This window comes from Mastomys coucha, unplaced genomic scaffold (assembly GCF_008632895.1).
Source record: "Mastomys coucha isolate ucsf_1 unplaced genomic scaffold, UCSF_Mcou_1 pScaffold5, whole genome shotgun sequence".
Classification (NCBI taxonomy): Eukaryota; Metazoa; Chordata; class Mammalia; order Rodentia; family Muridae; genus Mastomys; species Mastomys coucha.
This window is the reverse complement of record NW_022196911.1, coordinates 111,126,132-111,148,663: the sequence shown is the minus strand read 5'-3', so window position 1 is coordinate 111,148,663 and position 22,532 is coordinate 111,126,132. Positions and strand designations below refer to the sequence as shown.

Sequence of the window (22,532 nt, the reverse complement as noted above, 5' to 3'; positions counted from 1 at the left end):
CAGTCAGAGCTCTTAAGCACTGAGCCATCCCTCCAGCCCAATAGCTCTCTCTTTTTAAAAAAGATTTTATAGCCAAGTGTGATAGTACATACCTTTAGTCCCAGCATTAAGAAGGCAGAGGTTACCTAGGCTAGCCTAATCTATAAGAGTTCCAAGACAGTCGGGGCTGTCTGTCTCAAACAAAACAAAACCAAAAAATTAAAAAACAATCATATTGTATGCTGAGCATGGTGGCTTTTAGTCCCAGAGCTTGGACTATAGAGGCAGGCAGATCTCAGTGAATCCTAGGCTAGCCTGGTCTACACACTGAGTTCCAAGTCGACCAAGGCCACATAATGAGATGTGTGATGTTTGTGGAGGACAGAAGAGGGCATCAGCATCTCTGGAACTGAAGTGTCAGATGCTGGTGAGCCACCATGTGAGGGCTGGGAACCGAACCCAGGTCCTCAGCAAAAGCCGTGAGTGCTCCCGTCAACTCAGCCATGATTTGTTATTTAGTTTCTATATATGTCTCTTTGTGTGAATATCACACACATGTGGTTGTTCTCGAAGGAGATGGAGCTACAGGCGATTATGAGGTGCTGGGAATGAAGCTCAGAGCCTCTGCAAGAGTAGCAAGTATTCACCTGCTGAGCCACCTACCCATCCTCCTCATCACCCCATCTCATTTCTCACTGAAATCCAACACAGCTTTTGGAGGAGTGCCTTCCCCAGAGAACTCCATGGAGAGGAGTCATGCACCGTTGCTAGTTCTCAGAGCTTAGCGAGTTAAGTGACTCAGTCAGCTGCACACGTTAAGAGAAGGGGTTTATTTCTTGGCTCAGGTGAGGGCGAACCCATCAAGCAGAGGTTTGCCCACCCGACCCTTGTAGAACCCGGAGGAGTTTTAGTTTAATGTACATGCATTAAAAGGTCCTTCAGCTGCCGCGGAGGAAACATCAGAGGCCAGGTCTGAGGCCGGAGCTCCGCGTCTGCACAGGGCACAGGCATACAAAGGTAGCTCACAGTATGCACAGGTTAATAGGAGACACAGTGACGCCGGTGGCTTGGCTGGGAGCTGTCAGTACGATGACAAGGTGACTCTTCTGAAATGGAAACAGTTCTGCTCCACATCAGCTGGGCCTCGCTTGGCCGTACAAGGCCACGGGGCTTCAGTGTGTAGTGTACTCTGGGTTGGTCGGAGGTTGGAAGCACCAAAGACCCCTAACCTGGTCCCTTGGCAGGCAGCAGAGGGGTCATTATTTTCTCCTGGCCGGAAACGGCTGCTCCTCAGAATAAAGTCCCTCAGCCGTCTTAGCCATCATGTCTTTCCCTTTACAAGGCCTCAGATATCCTTCTCTAGCCATGTGGGGTAGAGGGTCTCACCAGTATTTTATCTTATTAAAAAAAAAAAACAAAACAAAACAGGATGTGGCATCATGGCGCTCGCCTATAATCCTGGCACTCTCGAGGCAGAGGCGGGTAGATCTCTGAATTTGAGGTTAGTTTGGTCTACAGAATGAGTTCCAGGACAACCAGGGCTATACAGAGAAAACCCTGTCTCAAAAAAAAATCAAAGCACGCCAGGCAGTGGTGATGCATGCCTTTAATCCTAGCACCTGGGAGGCAGAGGCAGGCAGATTTCTGAGTTCAAGGCCAGCCTGGTCTACAGAGTGAGTTCCAGGACAGCCAGGGCTACAAGAGAGAAACTGTCTCGAAAAAGCAAAGCAAATCTGCTCCCAGCCCGGCCTGGTGTGGTGGCTCACGCCTTTGAGGCAGAGGCAGGCAGATCTCTGTGCGTTCTAGGCCAGGGCCAGTCAGGTTATATAATAAGACCACAGCAAACCAAAACCCCAAAAAACCCACAAGCCACTCCTCAGCCTCTTCTCCAGATCTGTAAGATGGCTGTATGAGAGCCACAGTATAGCTTCAGGTGTAAAACCCACGCCCGAGTCTATTGCAAGAACTGGCTGTGCCTGTGAGGGAGGCCTGAGTCTTTGGATCATCAATGTGTTTTAAAACACCGGGAACAAGTTCAGTTGCGTTCAAAGTGTCTGTTCATACCTGAGACTGTCCCCACCTGCAGCTGACACCTGGTTCCTGAATGGGGGTGGCTGGTGGAGGTTAAAGAATGGCAGGCTTTCTCTCATATGTCTGCCCATGGCGGTCAGGCTGCAGTGCCCACCTTGAAGCCACCAATCCCCTCTAGGGAGTTCTCTTGATGCTGTCCTTCTGGGGTCTAGACTGAGTCCTTGTGGTCCCAGAATGTGGATTCTGGACCAGGTGTTCTCCTAACACACCTACTTCCAATTGCCACCAGCCTAGAAACCTAGGACAAAGTAACTGGAAGGTGTAGCCTGGACTTAGGGCCATGCCAACAAGAGGCAGGGGCTCAGGAGCAGGGCCTTGAGAGAAAAGGGCTCTCAGGCTGATGGTCCCCTCCTCACTGCCATTTCTCATCTGCTGAGGGTGTGACATAAGATGGGCTGAGCCTCAGGGACAGCAGTCAAGTCTTGGGGGATTAAGGCCAGAGAGGCTGGTCCAGTCACAGGCCTCGTATCCACCTGTGGCTTTGGTCAGGAGTCCCAGCTGTGTCTCTGCAGCCACAGGAGCCTGCTCATGTCCAGGAACCTTCGGTTTGTATTCCAGAAACACAGCTGGGTTCTGCACCCGCTGAACACCAAGCTGGCAGGAGAGGCGGGTACCCTGAAAGTTCCTAGGATGGGAACTCGTAGTGTCTCAGGTGTTCATCCGCCACGGACATGTAGGTGGCCCTCATGCTGGGAGAGTACTGTGAGGAGAGAGCAGGAGGGACAGTCACACGAGGGCACAGCTCGATACCTGGTCACCCTGACAGTATACAGCCCACTCTCCCCTCTGTGTATGCTGGTTCTACACCCATGTGTTCAACTAACTGTGGATCAAAGCTACCCCCCCCCCAAAAAATGCCCGTATGAGCACTATGTTCTTTCTTGCTTCCTTCTTTCGTATCTGTTACTTATTTATTTAGACAGGGTCTTACTTTGTAGTCCACAATTCCCTACGTAGCCAGGCTGGACCCTGACTCAAAGGGGACCTTCAGGTTTCAGCCTTCAGAGAGCTGGGATTGTAGGTGCGAGCCACCACACCCAGGAGCAATGAAGCTACTGTCAGCAAAGTTACATTGCATTTTGTTATTGCCAGTAACCCGACAGAGATCCTGAATATACAGGAGGATGTGTGCATGAAAAACCGCACACCATTTCACTTAATGGCTGGAGCATCCTCGGAGTTTGGCACCCTTGGGATTCCTGGGATCAGTCCTCTGTGGACAATGGGGGAACAACTAGCTGTTCTAGCAAACGTGCTGGGAACTTCTCAGAGGATGACAAGCTGGCCTGGGGGGGGGGGGGGGGGGGGGGGGGGAGCAGCCAGACAGTGACTTTACCACAGGCCACCGTGCAGCTCAGGGGAATACCAGTGAGATTTGAGAAGCCTTTTGTTTTGTAGACTCCAGTCTCACATGCCCCAGGGCACCGGGCTTTAGCCTCTTGCAGAGCTGCAAACACAGCAGGGATCCTCCTTCCTCCACACCCTTGCTCTTGGGAGCCTTAGCACTGGACCCTAATCAGGTACACCAGGAGTTTGGAGTGGGTAGCTAACATTCAGTAGACTGAGGGGCACAGGTCACACAGATCCTAGAAGCCAGGTCCGAATCCTGTGTATGCATCCTAGGTGTGTAGCTGCTATCTACAGTGTGTGTGTGTGTGTGTGTGTGTGTGTGTGTGTGTGTGTGTGTGTGTGTTTAATTAGGTTTTTAAACGTATGAGTACATTGTAGCTGTCTTCAGACACACCAGAAGAGGGCATCGGATCCTGTTACAGATGCATTGGATCCTGTTACAGATGGTTGTGAGCCACCATGTGGTTGCTAGGAATTGAACTCAGGACTTCTGGAAGAGCAGTGAGTGCTCTTAACCACTGAGCCATCTCTCTAGCCCCCTACCTTGTGTTTTTTGAGACAAGGTCTTTCATTGGCCTGAAGCTGGCAAGCGAGCCTCGGGCTCACCTCTCTCCCCTTCTCAGGGGCTCACTGAGTGGACGCTCACACAGTCCCTACTCTCTCTACTTTACCTGCCCCGTGACTTTGCCTGAGGTCTATCTTTGTTTTGTTTGTTTTTCTGAGACAGGGTTTCCCTGCATAGCCCTGACTGTCCTAGAACTAGCTCTGTAGACTAAGCTGGCCTTGAACTCACAAAGATCTGCTTGCCTCTGCTGCTGAATGCTGGGATTAAAGGGTTGTAACACCACCACCTGGCTGGCTGATGTCTTCTAACCTCCTGGTCTCAAATTCCCGACTTGTAAATTGGACCTAGCCGGGTGTGGTGGTGCACACCTTTAATCCCAGCACTTAGGAGGCAGAGGCAGGCGGATCTCTGAGTTCGAGGCCAGCCTGGTCTACAGAGTTCCAGGACACAGAGAAACCCTGTCTCGAAAAAACAAATAAACAAACAAACAAAACCCCAAAACCAAAAAAAAAGAAAGAAAGAAAGAAAGAAAGAAAGAAAAGGAAAAAAAGAAAAAGAAAAATGGACCTAAATAAATTCAGTCAAACCCTTTCTATCAGGGTCTTTATATATCTAGGGAGTTTATAAATCCCAATCAGGCCACACCCACCAAGAATTTCTTTTTTGTTTTGAGGTAAGATAGACAAAACAGAAAACCAAGTTTTTAAAAGTGTTGCCCTGACAATTCCAGAGTTGAAGAAGCTGTGTGCAAGCTCAGCAGATCCAGTCACGCTCCTTCCTAAAACTGTGACCACGTCTCCTCATGCTGTGGTGACCCCCAACCAGAACATTATTTTCACTGCTGCTTCATAACTGTAATGTTGCCACTGTTATAAATCATAATGTAGGGCTGGAGAGATGGCTCAGCCCGACTGCTCTCCGAAAGTCCTGAGTTCAAATCCCAGCAACCACATGGTGGCTCACAACCACTTGTAATGAGATCTGACGCCCTCTTCTGGTGTGTCTGAAGTCAGCTACAGTGTACTTATACATAAAATAATAAATCTTTGGGCCAGAGCGAGCAGGCTGACAGAGCAAGTGGGGCCGACTGGAGCAAGCAGAGGTCCTAAAGTCAATTCCCAACAACCAGATGAAGGCTCACAACTATCTGTACAGCTACAGTGTGTACTCATATACATAAAATAAAACTTTTAAATAAATCATAATGTAAATATCTGACATGGATACTATCTGGTATGCTAACCCAAAGGAGCTGAGGCCCACGGGTTAAGGAAGGCGAAAACACAGGAATTCTAGCTCTTCCTGGGCCCAAAGCACCAGAGACCCTTGACAACATTTCCTTTTCTTCTAAAATAATTGTCTTTAGGTTTATTTTATATGTAGGAATGTTTTGCATGCATGTATGTATGTTTTTGCTCCCCATGCATTCCTGGCCTGCAAAGGTCAGATGAGGTTGTCTTATCTCCTAGTTGTGAGCTACCATGTGGGTGCTGAGAATTAAACCAATGTTCTCTGCGTGAGCAGCCGGTGCTCTCAGCCAGTGATCAGCCTCTCGAGCCCTGAGATTCTGCATTTCCCAACAAGCTCACGGCTGCTGCCAGAATGCTGACTCCAGGATCGGAGTCTCCTGACCCCCAGGGACGTTTTTGAAGTCAGAGAGCATGCCACTTGGGGTAGGATGAGGAGAAATGGGCACAAGGCACTTTAGGTAGCCATGTGCATCTCCATGAGAGGAGACCTTGTCTCTCAGATATACTTAGAATATCTAATGATGATCCAGTTGTCACTGCTGCGGCAGGATTGGGGATGGAACGCTACGAAGCCAGGTAAATATCCCACAATGCACAGGCCAGCTTCAACACACAGGACCAGCTTGTCCATCAAAGCTCTAGGACTGCAGAGCAAGGCAGCCTGAGCGTGGTGGTTCTCTAGTTTGGCTCCCAGACCAGCAGCAGTAGCTTTGCCCAGGAATAGGCTAGACATGCCAATCCCTGGGCCCCAGTTCAGATTCCTTTAAAAGATTCCAGGGTACACACAAGCACTAAATCTTCCCCATGAAAGCAGTGTTCCCCAAACTTGCCTGGTAAGTTTATTAGATCCTAAGCCACCCATACTTCCCTGGGAGAGTCTGTTTCTGCGAGTCTGAGAACCCCCGTGCTGCCATTATTACAGGAACATGACAAGGGTTCACTGCTTTGGACTGGAGATTTAACCTGAGTCCTGCACTGGGCCAGACTTAAAAATCAAAATGGAGTCACTCACGATACAGCTCTGCTTGAGTGAGAACAGCCAGATGGCCTCTGAAATGGGTCGGGTTTTTGTGTAGCCCTGGCTGTCCTGGAACTCACTCTCTAGACCAGGCTGGCCTCGAATTCAGAAATTTGCCCGCCTCTGCCTCCCAAGTGCTTGGGATTAAAGGCATTCGCCACCACCACCCGGCTTTTTTTCTTTTTCTTTTTTTTCATGGAAGACTTCCTAATCAAAGATAAAGCCAGGGAAGACCTTGAACTCAGGGGTTTTTCACAACGGCCCTGAGTGGTTTTTGTTGGTGTCTAGGAACGGGTCTGGAAACACAAGAGAGATTCCTCAGGGGAGATACTTTTCCAGCCAAGGAACAGGCTGACCCTTCAGTGGCCTTGCTTCCTCTCACTCACCCACTAACCCCTTGCGGAGGGAGGCAGATGCCCACACCCTCATCCCACCCGTTTCCATGGACGACATCATCAGCAACTATCTCTCCAGATGTCCCTAGCAAGGGCAGAGGGGTGGGGATCTTCCCCCAGAGTTGGCCCAGATCGAGGCAGCTGGTAGTTAGTCACCTTGGACTCGAGCAGAAGGTAATCTAAAAATCACTTTTACTCACAACCACAGTCTAGTGATTAATTTCCTTCTCACAGCAGCAGATTTTCCCAAATCATGTTTGGCTTGGATTAATAATGAAGTCAGTCTGTGGCCCTGGGATCTGGCAGCTGGAGGGAGAGAGGAGGATCTAGGAAGCTTTGATGAGCAGGCAAGGCAGGGTAGGATTTTAAAGGCACAGACTGCAACTCACTATTCCATGGACCATGCATGGAGAGGCAGGCCGGCGACAAGCTGGGAAAAACAGAGGTTAAGAGCACTGACTGGTCTTCTAGAGGTCCTGAGTTCAAATCCCAGCAACCACATGGTGGCTCACAACCATCCATAATGAGATCTGACACCCTCTTCTGGAGTGTCTGAAGACAGCTACAGTGTACTCACATATAATAAATAAATTAATAAATTAAAAAAGGTTTTGGGGATAAAATGCTGGGTGGAATCGTGGAATGGAAAATAAGGTTTGTCACATAGGCTTTGCAGCGGGCAGGCCAGGGTGCTGCTAAATGCTCATCGGTGCAGTTCCTGGGTTCCCAGCGCCCAGTTCTACTTCCCTGAGCATTTCTATTGTAACGGTGGTTCCCCTTGAAACTACATGGATGGGCAGGCAGAACGCCTCCATGGGCGCAGACGCTGGACAAGAAGTCTACCCACTCTCCCCAGAGACTTCCACTCTGGTCTCTTCTTACGAATGCCACACCTGCATGGAGAAGTTTTTAAAAAAAGAAAGAAAGAAAAGGGAGAGAACCAGCCTGCTGTGTGTGTGGCACTTCCTGTGTGTGCATACAATCATTCTTATAATGATCTAAGGAGCCATCCCTTTCAGTGCTCAGGCAAGTGTCTTTACTGTCCCCATTCTACATACAGGAGAACTGAGGCCAGAGAGGCAGAGGCCATGTCCCAGGTCCCAGAGACCACATGGTATAAGCTGGGATTTGAACCCAGGCACCTGGGTACCAGAGTCCAGGCTGTTTCTACCTTAGCAATAATCCTGGGCTCTGTGGATGCCACCCTGGGAACACACCGCATCCCACCTACCCAGCACATCCTGGGCTCCAACCCCGGTACCGGTTGGAAGTGGTAGAGAAGGCAAGAGGCCCAGATCTCACACGGGTGTGGTCCTGGGGGTGGAGGAAGGCTGTGACTGGTGGCAGTTGTCCTGGATAGGCCACTACAGCACCAAGCCAGCCTACTAGAGTTAGGCCCCAGGATTAAAGGGAAGCACAAATTACAAAAAGCTAGGGTTACAGCTCCGTAGCTCAGCAATAGCTCATAAGGTCCTGGCTCAAGCCCTAGCACCAGAACCCAAGGGAATCTCTTAAGTGTGCCCTGGTACAACAACAATTGAGAAGACAGCAGCACAGGCTATAGCGTCAGCCCCCAGAAGGTGGAGGCAGGAGGGTCAGGAGTTCAAAGTCATCTTCAGCTATTTGAGACCACAAACACACAGCAGCAATGGGAAGCATGCTTTTAGTTTTCCAGCAACTTAAGTAGGAGCCATCTGAGAAGAGGGAAGCTCAATCGAGAAAATGCCTCCATCGTACTGCCCGTGGGCATGTCTGTGGGTCATTTTCTTGATTGGCGATTGCCATGGGAGGGCTCAGTCCACAGTGTGTGGCGCCACCACTGAGCAGGTGGTCTTGGGCTGTGTAAGAAAGCAGGCTGAGAGCTGGAGAGATGGCTCAGCGGTTAAGAGTACCGACTGCTCTTCCAGAGGTCCTGAGTTCAATTCCCAGCAACCACATGGTGGCTCACAATTATCTGTAATAGGATCTGATGCCCTCTTCTGGTGTGTCTGAAGACAGGGACAGTGTACTCATACAAAAAATAAATGAATGTTTAAAGGGGGCAAGCCAATCAGCAGTGGTCTTCCATGGCTTCTGCTTCAGCTCCTGCCTTGAGCTCCCTCAGTGATGGACTAGGGTGATGACATGTAAGATCTTTTCCTCCATGTCACCTGTTGTTTATCATGGCAGTGGAAGGAAAACTAGGACAGGCAAGATAGCCAGGCGGTGGTGGCACACGCCTTTAATCCCAGCACTTGGGAGGCAGAGGCAGGTGGATTTCTGAGTTCGAGGCCAGCCTGGACTACAGAGTGAGTTCCAGGACAGCCAGGGATACACAGAGAAACCCTGTCTCGGAAAACCAAAAAAAAAAAAAAAAAAAAAAAAAAAAAAAAAAAAAAAAGCCAGACAGATGGACAAGAGACCTCCTTTTCCTCTTGTATTTATCCTCTTTAGGAAAATTGCTATAGGGAACTTTTCTCCTGAGGGGGAAATCCAGCACCTCTGACATGTTAGGCAAGTGTCCCACCAGTGAGCTAGCTCAGCCCTAGCCTGTTTAAAAGGTGGAAGAGGAGCTGGAGAGATGGCTCAGAGGTTAAAAACACTGGCTGCTCTTCAAGAGGATCCCGGCTCAATTCCCAGCACCCACAAGGTGGTTTACAACCATCTGTAACTTCAGTTCCAGTTCTGGGGGGGATCTGATGCCCTCCTCTGGCCTCTACAGGTGCCAGGTATGCCTGTGATGCACAGTCATACCAGCAGGCAAACAAACAAAACAAAACAAAACAAAAACCCAAAACCCCACAGAAAGCCAAAAAACAACAACCCATGCATACTACACAAACAAACAAATCAACGCCGAGGCAATTTCCTTCTGGTCTTCCAGGGCAGGAATAATACTTTTCTCTTTCAGTTTTATGAAGTAAGGAATCATATATCTCAGGCTGGTCTTGAACTTGTTCTGTGTAACCTGGAACTTCTTAAACCACCACACCCAAGTTTTACTTGTTGCTAGGGTTGGAGCCCAAGGCTTTATGCTTGCTAGGCAGGGACTCTACCCACCAATCCACACCCCTAGCCCCAGGAGTGTTTCTTGAGGCTATATAAAGGTCATCATCACAGAAGACAGTTGTGTGTGTTGTGTGTGTGTGTGTGTGTGTGTGTGTGTGTGTGCACGTGTGTTCTACAATCTCCCGTGAATGCTTAGGTGCCTGGCTCTAAGCTGGAGCCTGCTGGCTCTCACATGTGAGAAATTTGTTTTTCCCTTCCCTATGAGCTAAAACAATGGTCAACCGAGCATGGCTACCTTAAGTACCAGGTGGATTTATGAAGTGCCAGTGTGACAAATGCTGTCCCTGGTCCTCTAGCTTGAAGACAGAGGCCATTTATCTCAAGGACAGTTGTGAAATGGGCCATGCCCAGGGCCATCTAACAGGGCGAGATCGATTTGTGTCTTTACAGTAGCAGATGGGTCATGATGTGTGGCAGTCTGCTATAACACTTATTTGATAACAGAGCTATTACTTTCTTGTGGGGATCACACATTGCACTGACAGCTTTTATCTTTGATTATGTCCCGGACAGAGACTGGACCACAAAAGGCTACTTACTGTGGGCGGAGGGGAACCTCTCCCGATGAGTGGCACATTCTCGTATCGTGGGTTCCCACCAAAGAGTATGGCCTGGTTCCTGTGGGCCAAGAGGAGATTGGAGATGTGTGCGTGAACTCGAGATCGTGGGAGTTGAGGGTGGTGGGTATGATGGAAGGATTGTGGGTAGGACTACAAAGGAAACTGACGTGGGCGTGGTGGCTCACACCTGCCATCCCACACACGGGAGGCTGAAGACAGTTTGGTTTACAGTGTGAGACTCTCAAGGTGTAGGGGGAGTCAAAAGGAACGAATACTCTAGGGCAGTGGTTCTCAACCTTCCTGATGCTTCGGCCCTTTCATACCCTCATGCTGTGGTGACCCAGAGCCACAAAGTTATTTTTGTTGCTACTTCATAACTGTAATTTTGCTATTGTTATGAGTCGTGACATAAATATCTGATACGCAGGTTATCTGATATGTGTGTGACCCGTCTGGCGGTCGTGACCCACAGGGTGGGAACCACTGCTCTAGGGGGGCCAGGGAGAAGGGAGCTAAGAAGGGAGATATTCGAGGGGAAGAATGGTTTGGAGAAGTGCAGCATCTCAGGCCTGGGATTGACCTGGCGGCTGTGGTTCATGGCTTGACACCTGTGGCCCAGCACACACGGCAGTGGAGGGGGGCTAGATGCTCCCATCAGGCATTGTGGGCTACAGTCGGGAAGATCAGGTGTGGCCTCTGGTGCCCTTCCTTCCCCGGGTTTCTGGGGACCAAAATGCTCTGTCTACAAATCCAGCCTCACTGCAGCCCAGCCAGGGTGTGAGAGACTCAGGGGCCCTACTGTGCGTACATGTACTCAGAGACGGGGGCATTGGAGATGGTCTGGGTGGGAGGCTGAAGGCTGCACTGGCTGCCGAGGCCGCTGCTGTAGCTGCAGAAACTGTGCAGCTGCCCCCTCGTGGGGTTGTGGGCCGCGATGCGCCGAGCCTGGGGATTGAAAGGGTCATCGTCGTCGATGTCATCATAGTCTCTGCCCCTAGAACAAGATGTAGAAGCCGGCCAGCCATTAGGGGTGAGGCTCAAAGCCATGGGGTCCTACTATGCTCCCAATCTCTTTTCTTTTCTTTTCTTTTCTTTTCTTTTTTTTTTTTTGAGACAGGGTTTCTCTGTGTAGCCCTGGCTGTCCTCGAACTCAGAAATCCACCTGCCTCTGCCTCCCAAGTGCTGGGACTAAAGGCGTGCGCCACCACCGCCCCCAATCTCTCTTCCTAGTATAGGCTCAGGCCATATGCATCTCCTTGAGCATCTACAAAAGCGTGGTTCTCAGAGGCACGACTTACTGCACCTGACCCCAATTCTAAGCCCACCTCTTCCAGACAGCGCACCATACTGGCTGAACACGTGGGTGTGGGAAGGTGGTCCACTCGCTCCCTTTTGTCCATCCATGAGGTCCTGAAATCCTACCTTATCTTTGTCTCTCTCTCCCTAAGGAGCCTGAAAATTCCATCTTGGCAGTAATATCTTTGATCCTCCCTGCTATTTCTTGGGGCCTCTCTCTCATTATGTCACTTTGCAAAGTCTTGCCCAGGATACTGGGCACGGTGTCAGGAGGGTTGTCGCCATCTTTGGCTCAGTTACTTTTGCAGGGATCTATTTTAACTCTCAGGGAAATCCAGCCAGCCTGCAGAGGCTGAATGCTGGACCCTCTGCCGCCCTCTTTTGTCTCAGGTGACCAGCTCATTGGTATCCCCTGCAGAAGTCTTCCATACTGCTGGGATGGGGGTGGGTCCCGCCTTTCTGGTACCCTACCTGTTGATGAAGTGTTTCCAGGCTCGAGGTCCAGCACAAGTCAGGGTGGAGAAAGCCAGGGCAGCCAAGAGGGAGAAGAGACCAAGGAAGAGCAAGCCCTCAATGCCATCATAGCAGATGCCAGTGACGGCGTCCAGGTAGTCCTGGGAAAATGGATATGTTATTGCAGAGGGATGGGTGGGTGGCAAAGCCCGGGGTCTGAGCCCTTCTTTGGAAGCCTCTCTGCTCCCTGCCTGTACCTATAAATCTCCTGGTAGCTTCCCACCTAAAGCACCTTCCTCTTCCTTTTAGGGTCACCTCTCTGGAGCTACCTGACAGACTCCTTGGGACAAGGATTTGCTGACCTCCTACTGTGTCCCAGACACTGGAGACTGATCTCAAACTAAACAGATGAGGGGGGTGGCTAGTTGTAGAACTGGAAACAGGTTATATCCAAAACCCTTTCATTTTAGAAAATGTTTATTATTTTATATATAAGTATGTATAAGTGTATATGATTTGTGTGTGAGTATGAGTATACATGGACCAATACATGTGTTTATTCTAAGTCTATAGAGATTGTGGAAAATGCTGAGATACATCGGCTCACTGCTTGGAGGTGAGGTGCTCACATACCCTTAGTGTGCCTTGCATTACTGTATAAAGTTAGTTTTGTGTTTGTTTTTTTAAGACAGGACCTTACTATGTAGCCCTAGCTAGACTGGAACTCACATGAGATCCATCTAGCTTTGCCTCCCAAGATCTGGGTATCAAAAGCATGTGCCACTCTACATGGCTCCTGCCACCCTCTGTCTCTCTCTGAGACATGACTTTACTATACAGTGCAAGTAGTCTTAAAGTCACAATCCTCCTACATCCACCTCTAAGCACAAGCATGCATCAACATGTCTGGTACATTACATCCTGGCAATGAGATTGAAACCCTGACTTGTAAGATGGGGAGAAGGATGGGTTGACCAGATGGCCAGGAGTCTAGGCAGTAGATAACTATAGAGTCATCATTTAAACCAGAGTCTTTCAATGTTCTAAAACTAACCTCCTAGGTTCCTACCCAAAGTTCCTTTGATAGGGTGCTCCTCCTCATCCATCCATCCATCAGAGAAACCAAGAACCAAGGCACCTCCTTTCACTTCCCACTACTCGGCTTTAGCCTCATGTCTGGGCCTTAAGGGAACTCTGGTAGTCCTTTCCTTGGGTCTTTGCTGGCTTCTCTCTGGGAAAATGTACCCTGCTGGTGTACCCCACACCCTCCACAGTTGGTCACCCGGTACCTTGTGCAGCCCTCGGCAATCCAACATGGCGGTCAACTGGTGCAGGCTGGTCTCAGAGTTGTTTAGCAGAACCTGGATGCCAAGAAGGTCTTTCTAAAGTAGGAAGAGCGAAAAAGATGGCAGAGTGAGCAGCCAGGGAGGGCGTGCACACAAGATTAGAGAGAGCTGATGCCCAAAGAGGCCTTTCGATGGAAGGGAAGGGCTGACCACAGGGAAGTGAGGGATGCATAGCTGGTAGAATGCTCACCCAAACCTGGCAGGGGTACAGGCACAAGGGTGGCTGGGAGGTGGGGTTCAGCTATGGCTTCCTTCCTCCCGACACTGCTGCTGCGAGCGGCAGCTCCCTTACCTCCGCTGTAGGGAAAAGGGGCACGGCAAACTGCAGCAGGCCTACAACTTGGATCTGCATGGTGGTCAGTGAGCGCTGGAAGTTGGTCAATGACTGTGTGGAGAGATCACAGACTTCCGTGAGAATCCATTTCCCAGAAGTCCCACAGTTACCAGGAGGCTGGTCCTCCTATACCCACATTACCACCAGGCAAATACACAGGAGTGTCTGGGCAGGTTGTACACACTATAAAGGGCTCCTTGGACTCTGAAGGGGACAGGCATAACAAATTGGATCCTGTTGGTTTCAGAACACCAGAGGACCTTGACTCAGAGAGGGAAGTTGTTCCCCAGCATTCAGACTTCTAACCATCTGGTCAACCCAGCTGCTAGGGCATGAATACGCTCCTCCCACCTAAGATATCTTTCCCACATCCCTTTAGCTTTAAAGAGCCCCACAGTCCTCATGCTTCTCCCTTCTCAGATGTGGTCCTCAGACAAACACCACAGACCTTGCCAGGGAGCTTGTGAGAAATGCAGTCTTGGGACTTCCCCCTACCTCTTGCCCAACACTGGCAGAGTAACCAGCTCTCCAGGGAGGTGCATGCTCGTGAGGAAAAGGGATAGAATGGAGTAACCAAGAGCAAAGCCCTCTTCAGAGAGTGGCCAAAAGAGGACCACGTGAAGCAAGGCCCGGCTGTCTACCATCTTGGTACATGGTGTGGCTCAGGGTCCAGGGAGAGGGAGATCCAGAGATGAGGGGCTGTGGGATGGGTGAGGGTTGGATTGGTGGCTGTACCTACCTGCTGGAAGGGGCTGATTAGGCTCTGGCTGCAATGGAGGTAGTACCGAGTCACCTCTGCAAGGCAACAGCATCAGTGTCAGGAAGCTCCCAGGAAACAGACCCTCTGCCCGCTCAGTGGTCCAGCCCGCTCCCCCTTCCCTTCAAGGTCCTGATGGAGGCAGTCTTCTAGGAAGTGGCCCAGTGGTCTAGAGAAACCTAAGTCTGGTGTAGGGAGACGCTGGGTGACTAAAGTTAGAGGTAAAGTATAGGTAGTTGGGTCATATGGGCTTAGCCTGAGCTCAGGGAATGAATGGCTCTAGGGACAGTGGCCCCAGAGGACATTACCTGAACTGAACTGGCTCCGTGTGTTGTTCAGGATGTAGATGTCAGGAGCCATGCAGAAGTCACTGGTGCCCTGAGTCATGGAGACAAGAGCGGGTAGCGGAAGGTCAGAGTCCCAAGCACTGAGGGGAGTGAGCCTGGCTCCTGCTGCCCTGGCCACTTTGACCTCTACCTCATTCTAGGGCAGAAGAGAGACTGGGAGCCAGATTTCTGGGTTTGAATCCTGCCTCTGTCCTTACCTATCACCTTAGACAAGCTACCGAGTGGTCTTCTCTGTGGTGGAGACATGATGACACCATTCACCTTACAGATGACTACAGGTAAGTCTTCTAGACTGTGACCTCTTACTTCTGAGTGCATTTTCAGGGACGGATAACCCAGGAGGCTGGGGATCTTTGCAGGGGTGAGGGGCACAGCTGCAGGGGTGTGTCTGGAGTAAGAATTCCTTTGCTCCCAGGCTTATTTGTTCTTTTTAACTGTTTTCTTGCAACTGTCAAGCTCTGTACACTCTGGTGGCCAAACCATGGAAGGACCCTAATTCACCCCCCCCCCACCCCCAACCAAAAACACAGGGTCTAACTACGTAGCTCTGGCTGTCTCAGAGCTCACTATGTAGATCAGGCTGGCCTTGAACTCAGAGACCCACTTGCCCACTTGCTCTCTGCTTCCTGTGTGCTAGGATTAAAGGTATGTGCTAACACACACACACACACACACACACACACACACACACACACACACACACACGGCTCTGACTTGTCTTCTGAAGGGTGTGGCTGGGCAGTTCATCTTGGAGCCTTTGGGGCAGATTTCCAAGAGACCAGAGGCAGGGAGTCAGTATAGGACTGGCCCCCAGTCTGACTAAGTGACTCCTGAGGTCTGAGAAGTGTCCGAGGTTGTCCTGAACCCAGATCTGACACTGTGCCATGGAGAACTGGGAAAATGGGGTACCCCAGCTTTCAGAGCAGTCAGGGCAAGCTCTTCCTCCTATGGCACACACTCAGGGGCCACCTTAGTATGTGTTTCTCTGATGCATGATCCCTGAGCATGGGACTCCTTCAGGCGGTCCTGTAACATGAGGAGTACTCTGTCCGTCCAAGGTATCACCCCTCAGGCATCAAATCGATAGGATTTGAGCTCTTACTAGGTACAGACGCAGTTCTACGATTGGTACGTATCAGGGGTATGTGTTTGTGTCTTGAGACTGAGAGTAAAAAATATGTGTGTGTGGGGGGGGAGGTGGGGTTGGAGGGTGGGTGTTGGAGAGCAATAGGCTCCTCAGGATTCAAAACCTCTCCAGAGTACCCCAACATTCATCTCCTCTCCCACACAAACACGATTATCCTTCCCCCAACATATGAAACCATCTACAGGCACTCAAGACCATGGAGAAGGGTTTTATATACAAAACCACCAACATACATAATAAATCAGCTGGCCTATTATTATCAATAGAGATGCAGAGCCAGCAGGCCTGGGAGCATACCCTCATCTCTTGGCTGGAGTAGCAGAGATGGGAAGCCAGGCTAGGGTTGCCTCGGGAAACGGAATAAGGCCACTGTGTTTGAGTCACACCTCAGGAAAACCAGGCTCCAAAGAGGGGGAACTAGGAACTTCTGTGTGAGGTTTCGCCAATGTTGAGGCTTCTCTTCTTTCTCTGCTAAAGCCAGGAGAGAAAGCGTGTTCAGATATCGTGGGATACATGGCTTGCTGTGAGGAGCCAAATCTATCAACGAAGGTGACATATGTATGTATGTACGTGTGCAGTGTGGGGGTACGTATACATCCACACATGTATGCATGTATTTGTCCATACATTATTTGTTTGATGTTGAATGGGGTGGAGGAGGGGCAGAGAGCACCCAGCACCAGTTAGGTGGGTAGGAGAAGCTGCCCAGAGACTGGCCCAGACTGAGCCTGCAGGAAGTTCCTGACTGTCTGAAGGGGTCATCCTTATGATGCTCACATGGTGAGAACTGTATCAGAAGCCAAGATGGCTGCTACACTGAACAGCCCCCATGTGCCCTTTGAGGCACCAGGAACTATTATTCTCCCCATTTTACACAGGAGAAAACTGAGGCACAGAGAACACCAGTAACTTTCCAGAGGTTCTGCTGCTAGGAAGGAATGAAAGGATGGCATGGCCAAGGCTGGGGGCTATAGCAGCTATGCCCCTGCCTCTGGCTCAGGAGGTGGGCCTGCTGCCCTTCAGGCCTGAATGTTCTGGGAGTGTTTTGTCATGTCTGCTGCAGCCAAAGCACCCATGGCACCTCCCCACCAACCTCCTGCCCTCTTCCTTCTTGGTATTGCCTCTCCTGGGCCAGAAGAGCTCCTAAAATTTCTCTGTGGCTCATTACTGACTATACCAGGATGCCAGGAAAGCCAGCAGGGAGGGCACAGGCCACGGGTCAGAAGGCTCTGAGCTTGGCTCCCCAGTTCCCACCTTCCCTCCGCTCCGCATGCCCTGGAACATCTCAGAGGCCATACTGTAGATGTCCTGCCTGCTGGGCAGGTTGGGGGAAGGGTGATGGTGTGAATCTGGCCCCACTGCCCTCAAAATAAGCCTCAGAGGGCAGGGCGGCAGGGGAGGAACACAAAAACTTTGCACAATGACCCCTTGACAGCTGGTGCCCTCCCCCCCCCCGCAGCTCCTCCATACCCCTCTTCCTATTAAAATGCTACAGCAGCCTCAGCTCTGTCAAAGGCCCATTCAGTGCCCTCACGCCCGCCTCTCCCGCACAAGGGCCTGAGTAAAGGAATTAGGGAACTGGCATGGCTCCCAGCTCCCCGGCATTCCACAGTACCCGGCTGCAGATAAAACGGCCTATTGGTTCCTTAAACGGCAGGCAAGATGCTTGGTGGGAGAAGCCCCCACTGGGAGGAAGCCAGCTCCCAAGGGGTGGTCACGGTGGCAAGCTGGATGCTATTGCTCCTTCAAAAGGCAGAGGCTGCCAGAAGTGGGACCCGGCTCATAGCACGGAAAGCTTCCTTGGGCCTGCACTTGTCTCTGCAGAAGAGGCTGCCAGCCACGCAGCTGTGCCCATCACTCTGGGGAGCAGAGCCCCTCCCCACACTGTTTACAACCTCCAAACGCTGCCAGGGTGCTTTGAGCACAGCCTGGACTTTAGCACCGTCTTTTTTCCTCGTATGTGGTCACAGCATGAAAAGGGGAGATGAGACATATCCATTTCCTTTTGTTTTTATTTGCTTTGGGATTAGGGGCTCAGGTAACCCTTAAACTGACAACCCCTGTGTTTCTAATGCCCCCAAGTGCTGGGAGGATAATGGGTGGGATCATAGGCAGTTGATGCTGTGCTGAGGACTAAAACCAGGGCTAGGCCTGTGTCAGCAAGCATCTTGTTAACTGAGCACCCCCAGTCCTCCCGACCCCCTGCTACAGTACTAGAGCTCAAGCCTGCAGCTTTCTTACATTCTGGCAAGCATTCTGCCGCTGAGCTATGTTCCCAGTCCCACTCGTCCCCGTTGTAGATTTATGTATATGAGGTAGCATGTGCATGTTTGTATGTGTATGTATGTGTATGCATGTGTGCGCCACGCCACCTGTGTGTCTAGTGTCCTTGGAAGTCAGAAGAGGACATCAGATCCCCTAGAATTGGAGTTGTTGGATGATTGCAAGCCACCTTGTGGGTACCAGAATGGGAACCTGCATCCTCTGTAAGAGCATCAGGTATTTTTAACTGCTGAGTCAGCTCTCCAGCCCCCTTTTTAAGACAGGGCCATAATAAGTTGATCAGACTGTCCTTAAACTCATTCTGTAGTTCAGATGGGCTTTTAATTTGCAATCCGCCTGCCTCAGTCTCCAGACTAACTGGAGCCATAGGTTTGTATCACCAGAACTGGCTCCTTAGCACTTCTGAATAAGGCTCTCTCGAGAGTGTCAGAGCCAGGTGGCACCAGGAGCCATTTATTCTGTGGGCTTGAAAGAATGCTCAAGCCACCCCCAGGGACACCAGGCTTGGTGTGGGTAGGGAATGGCAGGTGCAGAGCACAGGTTGGCTACAGCCCTCAGATCAGCGTGGTGCCTTGGTGTCACCTAGTAAAATGGGTCTTTCCCAGCTCATGTGCAGTTGTACAAGCATGCATCTTCACACAGGCACACAGCAACACACACACAGAGACACAAGTGTAAGGGTGACCAGGCTGCAGGGACAGAAGGTAAAAGATGCCACCTTCTATGTACGTGTGTCAGGCAGCAGCTGAAGGAACCCATTGAGCTTCCTTCAGGTCAGCGCTTCATGCCCCCTGGAAGCGAGTTGGCCACCCCCTAGTTCTCTGCATGCCCAAACAAGCAGACTGTCTCTCGTCTTGGCTCTGTCCCCGAAGCCCTGTAACTCTGAACAAACCCCTTCCTGTCTCTAAGCCTGGACCAAGTAATCTAAGCCTCTCTAGTCCTGAGACTCTGGGATAGTGGGTAAGGGACTGAGCCAACAGACTGTCCTGGCCAGACCAGCTACCCACAATCCCCTTCACTTACCACTGCTGCAGCAGCATCAGCAGCCAGGGAAGCCCAGCTGAGAATCAGGGTCAGTATTCCAGAGCACAGCATGCTAGGAGAGAGGCAGACACTCTTTTGCAATGTGACAGGAGGGCGTCTTTTGGACAGCAGTCATCTTACCTAAATTCAACACCCTTCCTCCCAGGCAGAGCCCCATCATGCTCTACACGAACCCCCACCCCGACCTCACCTCTGCTCAATCCTAGGAGAGGGTCTGTGGATCCCAATGCTCTGGTTGACCCAGCTGTGACAGCGCAGACACCCAAGGAGCCCTGCCTGCAGGGGAGCTGAGTGCTGCGGAGGGGCATCCTGGCTACCATCACTTTCAGGGTCTGGCTATGGCCTCAACTCCCTCGATAGGTGGCCCCCAGCCCGACTATTTGCTTCAGGACCATAAACGGGGCTACTCACGAGGCTAGGAGACACTTGGAGCGCCTGGCCAGTCCCAGGCAGGTGACAAGGCAGATGACCAGGTCCAGGATGAAAAGCAGGAGGTAGGACAGCCACCTGGGTGGAGGCAAAGACAGCATGAGGGTGACAGAGTAGAACTGCCCGCATGAGGGTGGCAGAGCAGAACTGCCTGCCTGCTGCTCTGGGGAGACCGGAACAGTAGCCCAGACCAATGGGAGCACAGGCTGAGGGTCCTCGGGGGCTGAAGCAACTACACCTTCATTTTTATCTGGGCGAGGCTGAACTCTCCTAATGCAGGCCTTAACCATCTGGTGGACTATACCTAGGCCAGCACAGAGGACTGGAACTTCCCATCACAGCGGGAAACATCTACATCTATATTGTCTATCTGCCACTACTCACAGCCACCTACTAAGGACCTAAGGAAAGAAAAACAAGCCTACTAAGAGCCTGAGATATGAATTATGTAAGAGAAAAAAATGGAAGCCACACCCGGAATCCGCATTCTTTCAAGTTCCAGGGCAGCCTGGGCTATTTAGCAAACACACCCGGCCCACTCCCACAAAGGATACAGACGTTTCGGTTTACTTAATATTACTATTTTTCATAACTTGTTCGGGAACAAGTCCAGGGCCTCATGCATGCTAACAAGAGGTCTGCCATTGAACTATATCCCTACCCTTCTGCCCATGTTCGTTTGTTTGTTTTTTTAAAGATTTATTTATTTATTTTAAATACATGAGTATATGGTCACTGTCTGTCATTCTCTTCAGACATACCAGAAGAAGGCATCGGATCCCATTACAGATGGTTGTGAGCCAACCATGGGGTTGCTGGGAATTGAACTCAGGACCTCTGGAAGAGCAGCCAGTGCTCTTAACTGCTGAGCCATCTCTCCAGCCATATCCAAGGTTTTGTTGTTGTTGTTGTTTTTTTTTGTTTTGTTTTGTTTTTTTTTTTTTTTTTTTTTTGGTTTTTCGAGACAGGTTTTTTCTGTGTAGCCCTGGGCTGTCCTGGAACTCACTCTGTAGACCAGGCTGGCCTCGAACTCAGAAATCCACCTGCCTCTGCCTCCCAAGTGCTGGGATTAAAGGCATGCACCACCACTGCCTGGCCCAGGTTTTAATAAACTCTGATATACGTGGTTTAAGGCGTCCACAGGGGACCACACAGCTCTGTTTCTGCAGCTCCCTCCCACCTATCAGGCAGCTCCCATCTCCTCTGCTTTGATTCTAGAACCCTCAGAGAACAGATTTAGTAAGGCCTGACATTACAGTCAGAGATCCGAGAGGCCCTCTTCTTTGATGGATGTCTGCCTGTCTGTCTTCCCTGAGGCCTCCCATCTTGCGCATCTAGCCTGTGTGCAACACACAGGGTAGTGTGCAGAGGTTTGTTCAACCAACATTTGCACCAAGAACTGAGCTTGGTGTCAGGATGCCTGTGTGAGAAGGCTCGCTCTTGACCATCAGGGAATTCGGATGGAGCTCTGGTCAGGATATCCTGGGATCCCATCTAGCCTTTAGACTCCCTACGGAGCTTCTGGAAAAATCCTGTCCTGTGCCAGCTAGAGACTGGCATACACCTTTTGTCACTTTTTAAAAAGACAGGAGGGTCTTATGTATTTCAGGATGGCTTCAAACTCTCAACGTAGCCAAGGAGGACCTTTAACTTGTGGTTCAGAGTCCAGAGTGCTATGTCAGGCATGGGGAAGTGGGAGGCAACAGGGGTTTGTTTTTGTTGTTTTTGTTTGTTTCTTTGTTTTTTGGAGGGGAAACTGGGAATGGAGAAATTTACATGTAAATAAAGAAAATATCTAAAAGAAAAAAAAAACTTGTGGTTCTTCGGCCTTCGCCTTCCAAGTGCTGGGATTAGGGGTGTGCCCCACCACACATCGTATGTGGTGCTGAAGACTGGGCCTTGGGGTGTAAGTAGGCCACGATGGAACTGGCAGGAAATGACAAGAAGCTCTGAGGAAGATGGAGCAGGCTGGACATTCCCAGAAGCCAAATAGGATGCTGTCTTTGGGAATGGAGGTTCGATGTTTATAAGCAGGGGCTTAATCGAAACCCTCAGCTCCAACCAGAGTAGCGGCTACTCCATAGCAGGTCTCTGGGGTCCCAGGAATGGGGCTGCAGCTTTGGGACATGGATAGAGCTGGCTTGTCACTTGCTGGAGGTCACCAAGGAGCCAGTGTTCTTAGAGTCAGAGTTGAAAGAACTTTGGGATGTACTTAGCGTTACGTCCTATACTGCAGGTTAGAAGGTGGAGACACGTGGTAGCTGAGATTTCTGGAAGCTGTGCGGGAACCCTGTTTTCCTTCCTTCCAGGGACATAGGTCCCCCCTATCCCATGCACTGTCTAAAACATGTGTTCTGCCCTCCCAACCTAAAGACTGGTTGCTCCTTCTGTCTTTTCTCCCATCTGTAGGAAATCCAGGGATGGAGGGATGGCTCAGGGGTTAAGAGCACTGATTGACTGTTCTTCCAGAGGTCCTGAGTTCAATTCCCAGCAACCAGATGGTAGCTCACAACCATCTGTAATGGAATCTGATGCCCTTCTGGTGTGTCTGAAGATAGCTACAGTGTATTCATATATATATAAAATAAATCAATTTTAGAGAGATGGCTCAGTGGTGAAGAGCACTGACTGCTCTTCCAGAGGTCCTGAGTTCAATTCCCAGCAACCACATGGTGGCTCACAACCAAGTGTAATGGGATCTGATGCTTTTCCTGGTGTGTCTAAAGACAGGGACAGTGTACTCATATACATAAAATAAATAAATAATTCTTTGCCGGGCAGTGGTGGCACACACCTTTAATCCCAGCACTTGGGAGGCAGAGACAGGTGGATTTCTGAGT

General features: G+C 50.5%; 1 protein-coding gene across 1 annotated transcript in view; it reads right to left on the bottom strand.

Moving 5' to 3' along the window:
- Positions 1–1,661: 1,661 nt before the first annotated feature.
- The window catches only part of Ttyh2 (tweety family member 2), a 46,216-nt gene continuing 25,345 nt past the window's right edge, over positions 1,662–22,532 (bottom strand). The window contains exons 5-14 of the mRNA XM_031352952.1: positions 19,675–19,770; positions 19,243–19,315; positions 14,751–14,820; positions 14,425–14,480; positions 13,644–13,736; positions 13,295–13,387; positions 12,024–12,166; positions 11,065–11,250; positions 10,236–10,314; positions 1,662–2,770 (exon numbers count right to left, since the gene is read on the bottom strand). Of these exons, the coding sequence (XP_031208812.1) occupies positions 2,696–2,770; positions 10,236–10,314; positions 11,065–11,250; positions 12,024–12,166; positions 13,295–13,387; positions 13,644–13,736; positions 14,425–14,480; positions 14,751–14,820; positions 19,243–19,315; positions 19,675–19,770 (964 nt within the window). The 3' untranslated portion in view covers positions 1,662–2,695. The remainder of the gene's footprint in view (positions 2,771–10,235; positions 10,315–11,064; positions 11,251–12,023; positions 12,167–13,294; positions 13,388–13,643; positions 13,737–14,424; positions 14,481–14,750; positions 14,821–19,242; positions 19,316–19,674; positions 19,771–22,532) is intronic.